Source organism: Mustela nivalis, assembly GCF_964662115.1.
Source record: "Mustela nivalis genome assembly, chromosome: 13".
Taxonomy (NCBI): domain Eukaryota; kingdom Metazoa; phylum Chordata; class Mammalia; order Carnivora; family Mustelidae; genus Mustela; species Mustela nivalis.
Window position 1 is genome coordinate 56,158,906 of NC_139032.1, and position 8,676 is coordinate 56,167,581.

Here is an 8,676-nt window from a genome sequence, read left to right on the forward strand (position 1 = left end):
GAGACCCCCCCCCCCCCCCCCCCCCCCCCCGGGAGCTCTGCTCTCAGTCGGGTCGCATCATCCAGATTTGTAACTGGAGAAAGGCCCAGGTCCCCGAGGAAGATCTCCAGCTAGCACTCTCTGACCCTCGGACCTGAACTCGGGGCCCAGGCTGCCCCGTGGGCAAACCGTCCCGAGTCCCGCTCTCTGGCCAGCGACAGCCTTGCGCCCCCAGACTCTCCCCAGGCACTGAGGCAGTTGCAGGCGTCCTGCTCAGCCCTCCTGGGCAGCGGCGGAACGAACCCCAGCTGCTCCAAGCACCCCGACTGGACCCTGGGCAACCACTTCTGTCCGGGTGGCTCTCGCCGGGGTCTGAACCCCTCGCGCCCCCGCGCGTCCTTCTTTGTTTCTGAGCTTGCTCTGAAAGTGATGTAACGAGGCCAGACTCCGAGCGCTGCTCTTTCCCTCTTTCCCAGACTAAGTCCTTCCTCCCTCCAGGACCCGGGGCTCTGCGCCAGAGCCCGGCGCTGGGCTGTGCCTCCACTCCACTCGCAGAGCTCTGGAGACCGACGCGCACTGTTGAGAAAGACGCGCTCCCACGTCCCACCTCCTGGATGCGGAGTCAGTGGGGAAAGCGAGGCTTTCCTGACAGAAACAAGGGAGAGAGCCGAGGGGACAGCTGTTGTGGAGGTTTCTAAGGAGACTCAGACTGGCTTCTTTCCCTGCTCCTGGGAGACAGCAGGAAACCTCAGGTACCTCAGTGACCCCAGTCTCTGTATGTTTATATGAAAGCGAAAGAGGCAGTAAGAAAGAGACAGAGGAAAAAAGAGAGAGAGAAACAGAGGAAGAAATAGAGATCCAGAGACCGTGGTTGACAGACAAGTGGAGACAGACAACGGGTAAGAGAGAGAGAGACTTGGTGGGTGGAAAATTGACTTGTTTCCTTCATTCCTTTCCTTTCTTTCTTTCTTTCTTTCTTTCTTTCTTTCTTTCTTTCTTTCTTTCTTTCTTTCCTTTTTAACCCACTCTGGTTTTGCCTCTGACAGAAGAGAGAACTGCTGCTCCCTAGCCAGCAAGTAGCCCCCAATCTGGATGGAGTGAAAGATGCGGCCTGATGATATAAACCCGAGGACTGGGCTGGTGGTGGCCCTGGTCAGTGTCTTTCTGGTTTTTGGCTTCATGTTCACCGTCTCTGGGATGAAAGGAGAGACTCTTGGAAACATCCCCCTCCTGGCCATCGGGCCAGCCATCTGCCTACCAGGCATCGCAGCCATTGCCCTGGCCAGGAAAACTGAGGGATGCACCAAGTGGCCTGAAAATGAGCTGCTATGGGTCCGCAAGTTGCCCTGCTTCCGGAAACCCAAGGACAAGGAGGTGGTGGAACTGCTGCGGACCCCTTCAGACCTGGAATCGGGCAAGGGAAGCTCAGATGAGCTGGCTAAGAAGGCCGGCCTCAGGGGGAAGCCCCCATGCCAGGGGCAGACAGAGGTGGCTGTGGCCAGTTCCATCACCACCCCCACACCCACAGAAGGAGAACGCCAGAGCCTGGTCCAGAATGGGCATCAGGAGGAGACATCCAGATACCTGGATGGCTACTGTCCCTCAGGCAGTTCCCTTGTCTACAGTGCCTTGGATGCCAAGTGCTCAGCCTGGGACAGATCTGACTGCCCGGAGCCTGAGGACAGCATCTTCTTTGTGCCCCAGGACAGTATCATCGTTTGCTCCTACAAGCAGAACAGTCCCTATGACAGATACTGTTGTTACATCAATCAGAGCCAAGGCAGGTGGGACCATGAGACAATAGTCTAAGCTTTGCATACAAGAGTCGCTGTGTTGATAGAAATGTGACTACACTCAGCTTCCTGGGGAAGGAAACTGCCCTGCTCAACAGACTTCAGACTGTTAGAAATTGACTTGGTATGTGATGGGTATGCAAGCCTCGGGTGCCTGAAGGCATGTAAATAGGCATGTTGGGGACACATTTTAGAGAAGGGTGATGAGGGTTAAGGACACTGAAGAGGCAGTGAGTAGGAGAGAAAGCAGTTCCAATTGCTTTTTAACAATTAAACCATGAGGGATGTTTTGTAAAATAACCCAGAAAGTGCTACTCAGCACCTGCTAAAAGCAAGATAAATCTAGAGTAGGCTGCAGATATCAGGCATGAAATGATACATGGGCTTGCCATAGGGAAACTGAACAGCTTTCAGTTGGAATAAATCGAAAGACAAAACAATTTAGTGCTTCATTGTATGAAATGATTTTTTCCAGTGAAAGCTTTTCACACTTATTATTTGCTGAAAGAAAAAAGTCAAGACAGAAAAGCTACTCCCTCCTTAGGTGGAATGGTTTTTGGAGAAAGGGGAGTTGAATTATGTAATTGAGTTTTATGATATTATCCTCTGACAAGATCAGAGATTTCAAATAAAGTAAAATAAATGTGTGACCAGCTAGGTAAAAAACTAAAAATTTTAGATGGCTATGTTACTTCTTAAACTATTCATTTAAATTGATTTACTGGGTCTTTATCTTAAGTGTTTTTTTTTAATATTTGCTATCATTCATGTATAATTTGCTCATCGGGTGCAAAATGACTTGATGTAATATTTTCATTGATTAGAATTTGTGTTCATCAAGTCAAAATGGGTTTTACATATGTATACAAGTGTCTTTAACATTTCTGGGAGTCCTGGTAATAACTATTCCTATATGCCTTTTGAAATCTGAAAACTATGAAATCAACACATTAGTCTTGAACTTTATGCAGAATTTACATAAAATGCAATGGTTAAACTTCTGGAAGTGTCATTATTTGTACATTTATTCAACATTCCCAGAGACTATAAAAACGAATGAAACAAAAGTTAATCTACTAGATTAAACTAAAGCTCAGTTTTTATTAAGTTCACCTAATCAGTGAGCATTGCATGACAAAGGTCTGTTTTATTTCATACTTAATTTTTTTGCTGCTGAGGGAAAAAGGCACAAAGGGATCCTAAAATGTATTTTCTGTTTCACTTGCTTAACTATAATAGACAAGAGGGCAATCAGCCAGGATACCATTTAGTCCCTGTTGAAGAGAAATATTGAATTATATAGAGAAATCATGGTATATTTCATCTTGAAAATCCAATATTTTGTCTCCTTCAAAGAATGATGATTTATTGTTAATGATCAGAGAGTTTCAGCTACTTTTTCCCTAAGGGGGAATTGAGGACACAAATTCTGGCCATACCCCTTTTGTATATTTCAGATCCAAGTCTGCAAGTCTTTAAGTGTAGCATTCAGTCTTAAGAATCATGCCCTTAAAAATCACAATTTCCAAACCAAGTTCAACATCAAAAGAGTATGATTTTTTTTTTTTAAGTAGGGCTTAAATGTCAGAAAATGAGATGTGTGATCCTGAGCAAATTTTATCTTCTTGTACCTCAGTTCTCACTCTTCAGAAATCAGGGAGGAGTGGGACTGACTTACACTAGAGTATGTCTATCGTTCATTCCCGGTTTGAATATTCTATGGCATCATGTCAAAGACACTTTGTATAATGCCAGGGGATGAGATATAACAAAATGCATGCCAAAGTTATGAAATTTATGATAAAAATTATATGACATGGATTAACTTCTTACTATTGCTCAAAATAATTTTGTAGGTGTATGAAAGCAGATTTGTTTTATTGACAAATATTATTTATTTACCAAATACATTACTGGAAATAAATATGTTAATTAAGGATAAAATTTTTTTGGTATTGGTATAGCCCCCAAATAATCCACTAGATGCAATAAATGTAATCTACTTTAGACTTGGCATGGAGGGAAAATAGTTTCCTAAAATCACAATACCCCTTAATAACTCTGGGGCATTTTGAAAGATGAAAATCGTGTTTCAATGAAGGTGAAAATTATTGGATTATTCTCTTAGGAATAAAAACTTCTAATCTGAACAACAACAACAAAAAAACCCTCCTAATCTGTTTGCCATTTGTGGACATCTTCAGGGATGAAGAGATAGCCAGACAGCAAAGAGAGATGTTCACAAAGACTCAGCAAATCCTATACAGGGTCTGAAAAGAGATGCTTGCAGTGTTAAGTATGGTTTAGGTGTGGAAAAGTTGCTTTTTGATTTCTTGGAATTAGTTCAACCCCCTTGAGATATCTCTCTCTCTCTCTCTCTCTCACACACACACACACACAGACACACACACACCTCAATGTCCAAATCCAAAGTTAATTAATAGTTTAGAAATCTAAGATATTTCATCACACTTTCAAGTTCTATTTCAGAAGCCACTTACTTTGTTCTTCTTCTTCCGTCCACCTACTTAAGATACTTAAGGTATCTAAATCTGCTCTTGAGGGAATTTTCTGCAGTGCTAAAATAATGGTTTGCAAATGTTGACTGCGTGGCTTAACTTTGACCAGAAAGAATAAAACATGTGATTGTGTGTGTGAATTTTTAAAAAAATCTTATATTAGGTAATCCCTTCCTAATATATAGGAAGGTAGCCTAGTGCCCCAAATCAACACTCAGTGGTTGGGGAAACATTTAGTGCTATTCAGGGGAAGGCAGCCATTCTGTTGAACAGAGGTGGAAGAGAAGGAAAACAAAGTGAAAAACATGAGTGAGCTTGTTAGAGGAAAACAGCAGCTCATGCTAGTCAACAGATGTAGCAAATATTAACATAATAGACAGGAGGACTATTCCCTGTATACATTAAGCACTTTGAGACAGACATAAAACAAACTAGTTATTTCTTTTTACTTGCTACTAATCCAAATAGTCATTTCAACTTGATTTTAAATAGGCATCTCATTTTTGAAATTATTTCTATTGACTTTTTCTTGTTCAATATTCCTATCTATTGTGCTCATGGAGTCTTTCTCCAAACTGCTTTTTGATGTTAAAGTGTGAATTCAGCCAAGATTCCCATGCTAGAACATATGTAGAAAACTGTTTCAAGATTTAGTTTCTGTTACAATCAGGGCGAACAAAATCCATATATATTTAAGTTCAGACTCACTTCCAAACCCTACTAATCAGGTCCTTTGGAAATGTTTTCAGTACTCTGGGCTCTTAATATACACTTAGCTGACACATGTAGGGAAGGAAGATTCATCCTCTTAAACGCTTTTCTCTTTTGTAATATCAAACCTCTATTTATCTATTAACATCTCCACTCTGCATCTGTAGTATCATTTACTTGGTAAATTCACTGTTACTACTTTATAACATTAAAGAAAATTTTTTTGAAAACCCACAGCCCCACTCTCCTTACAGAACTACTGCATTTCCATTTTAGCATATCATCCTTCAGGACTCCCCCACATGCACCTTAAATATTATAATTGTGTGGTTTTCCTTTCTCTCTTATTTATATGCTAAGTATGTTTTCATGTTTCTACGCAGTGTTCCTGATTACCATTTAACAATCGTGTAATACGCCATTTTTGAGAGGTACCATAATTTAACATGCCTTCCTTATTGCTAGTCAGATAACATGTCTTATGGATGATTTTTGCATAGCTTTTTTTTCTATTGTCGGTAACACAGCTACATTATTTGTCATTTGCCCAGAGAGGTGATTATTTATAATCAAAAAGCTGTCTCCTTATAGATGACAGTAAAGGGGAAGAAATGTGTAAATGGATCAAACACTTGACATTATTGGTTTTCTCTTGATTTATGACAAGACATAGAGTAAGAGACAAAATAATGCTTCTCAAAAAGGTACGCCCTTTGGGACCAGAGCCAGTATTTTTAAGAATAAGGTGAGATGGAGTCTGTGTTTTTAAGAGTGAGGTGGAACAGTTCCCCAGTTAAGATACCACTAGTGTATATCTCAAAATCAATTTACAGTGGTGTCAATTTTTAAGAGCATAATGTTGAACAAGCAAAATGAAAAATAGATGTAGACAATAATTACTTTGTGATATTGCAAAAGCACATTCTTAAAGTATCTCACTATTTTATTATATATTTAATATGTGTGTATACTGTTACCTATTAATGACTTACAAATGAACTGGAATTTCAGGAATTCAGCAGAATCTACCCATGAGTTTTCTGTTTCTTCCCTCAGTGGAAAAAATGAACTGCAGATGGAATTATGCACAAATGCTCAGCTCAACCAGATATCTCAATAAAGAACTGAATTCCATTCAGCCTCTCGTCCAGAGAACATGAAATCCTATAAACCCCACTGAGTCATGTCCTTGATTTCTCACCACCTACCACAGGCTCCTTATCTCATGAACACCTCAAAGAAAAAAGTTTATACGTGCCGCTGTCCGGATACAAATAAGGTAGACATTGATATCAGAAGTCTACCATCTTTTACAAATTATTCCTGGGCCTGATCCTTCATAGAGATCTTTTCTCTGTCTTTCCCTTTATTCCTCCACCTGACTGCATGTTACAACCTGCAGACCTGGTATTCTCCATGACAACACAAGGCTTTACATGCTTTAGCCATAACAAAGGAAAGTGTGACAGAATGGGCCGGTTATAGAACAGGGCGTAACGCGACTTAAACGTCTCTTGGACAAATCTATCCCAAGAAAGTTAAATATAACAAGTATCTTTGCAGTTCATCACTTTCTTATTCTTTATGGTAATAAATGATTACATATGAGACAACCCCTCAGTCCGAGGCCAGACCACACTGGTTTGGGAAAAAAAAAATGGGCTTTTGAACATCAACTGCCCGTAATTCAACACAAAAAGTATGGGCATACCTTCTCTGTGAGTGGTTAGACCATCACACCGATTCAGAAAGGCCCGCCTGCCCCTGTGCTCTTCCACATCCTCTCCATCCCCTGCAGCAGCTCTTCGGCTGTGCCCTGCAGCTCACCACCCTGAGCCTTCACCCCATCATTTTCTCTGCCTCACACGTCCACCCTGTCTTCACCCCTCTGCTGGTTAAGGCCCTAATGTCCTTCAGGGGGCAGCTGCCACGTCTTCCACAGTCTTAGATCTTCCCCCTTGGAACGAATACTACTTCTACTATTGTCTGGCCGGACAACACCTTCACCATTATCATCACACGTATTAGCCGGGGGTGTGTCTGTCTCGCTAACTGCACTGTGAACTCTCTGAGGGCAGACGCCATGTTTTATTCACCCTCCCACTGCGGGCTCCCCCCTCCCAAACACACACACACTCTGCCTTACTCAGTGAAAACTCTAAATTGCACCACTTGGGTCACTCTCACAGCCTTCCTTTTTCCGCTTTCTCGCAGGAAAAAAAATCTACCTTCTTGATTTGAACTAAATTAAATTGAATATAGTCAGCAAAAACGTGGGTTAAAATAGGCTTCTGTGGGTTGGGACCCTAACTGTTATTTAGCATATTGTTTCTTCGGGGAAACCGCATCTTACATAACAAGGAGAAGAAAGAAAGAAACCATTCCAGAATATTTTCTCCTCCCTCCATGACTGACCTACCTCCTACTCCTTGCCTCCCTCCATGAGTCAGTGACCATACCACACATGCAACAAAAACTGGTGGTTCTAGAAGCGCTTGACAACCAAGCTTTTGAATTCCTAACCAGAAAGTAGATAAATCAGTGTACTCAGGTTAACCTGTAAGTAGGTCAACAGAATATAATTTGCCAGCCTGCCTATTATCCTTCCGCTACGCTTCCATCCGATAATCCTAAACAGGACTCTCCAGGCCACCTGTGTATTCCCTCAGGAGGCTCTCAGGGGGCTGAGTGGTAGACACTCACCTCCCACCCCCAGTGAAGCTCTTCTCCCCAACATCTGTGAGATGCTCGGAGAATGGTTTGTGGTTCAGAGAAGGCTCTGGCTTGTTCTGGAACAAGATGAGGGCACTGCTCAGCAATTCTCCCGAGTAGTATTTGAGTCCTGTCTTAAACTTCAGGCTCATGTAAGTGGTCCTGTAAATTTCCCAAACTATCAGACTGAGTGAAAGTGGCATTTAATTTGAGTAACTCTTTTTCTTGACCATGGCAACTATCAAGTTCTCCTTCAACAATAGCAGGAAGCACCTTGTTTGAGTATGGGTGGGGAAGGGGATAGCAAAGGGAAAATGTGTCAGTGTGGAATTGTCAGCACAGGAAGAAGAGCCAACAATCCCTCATTAAGCCAGTCATTGTGGTGACCTCCTCCCCTGCCATCACCACTTTTTATCTCAAACTGAGCAGCAAGTGCTGGAAAATGGACTAAGAGGACAAACCAGATAGAAAAATATTTTAAAAATTAAAAGAGTAAAAGGGAAATGCTAGAGAATTTTGATACATTTTTAATGGCCAAGAAAAGAAAAATAAACAACTTAAGTGTATCCTAATAAGGGCCAAATGTAGCTAAAACTATCCTGCTGGATGGGAGTCAAAAAGGAATATAAATTAGCCTCCAATATATAAGATCAAACTCACTTAAGAATTACTCAATTAAAAAAAAAGGAATTACTCAATAGACTAAAAACTACAATCAAAACTAGAAAGTTGGGGCGCCTGGGTTGCTCAGTGGGTTAAAGCCTCTGCCCTTGGCTCAGGTCATGATCCCAGGGTCCTGAGATCAAGCCCCATAACGGGCTCTCTGCTCAGCAGGGAGCCTGCATCCTCCTCTCTCTGCCTGCTTCTCTGCCTACTTGTGATCTCTGTCTGTCAAATAAATAAATAAAATCTTGAAAAAAAAAACTAGAAAGTTAAAAGAGTGTAAGTGAATACTATTGGCC

The 8,676-nt window shown here is 41.9% G+C and overlaps 1 protein-coding gene across 2 annotated transcripts; it reads left to right on the forward strand.

Annotated features, from left to right (window-relative positions):
- The first annotated feature begins 540 nt into the window (after positions 1 to 540).
- TMEM215 (transmembrane protein 215) lies at positions 541 to 2,773 on the forward strand. Of its 2 annotated transcripts, none has more exons than XM_082695090.1 (2): positions 541 to 731; positions 1,026 to 2,773. In XM_082695090.1, exon 2 carries the CDS (start codon positions 1,084 to 1,086, stop codon positions 1,786 to 1,788), a length of 705 nt encoding a protein of 234 aa, XP_082551216.1. In that variant the 5' UTR covers positions 541 to 731; positions 1,026 to 1,083; the 3' UTR covers positions 1,789 to 2,773. The 2 variants fall into 2 exon arrangements, with proteins under 2 accessions (XP_082551216.1, XP_082551215.1); XM_082695089.1 differs by lacking the exon at positions 541 to 731 and adding an exon at positions 746 to 878 and having other exon boundaries at positions 1,026 to 2,419.
- Positions 2,774 to 8,676: the final 5,903 nt, after the last annotated feature.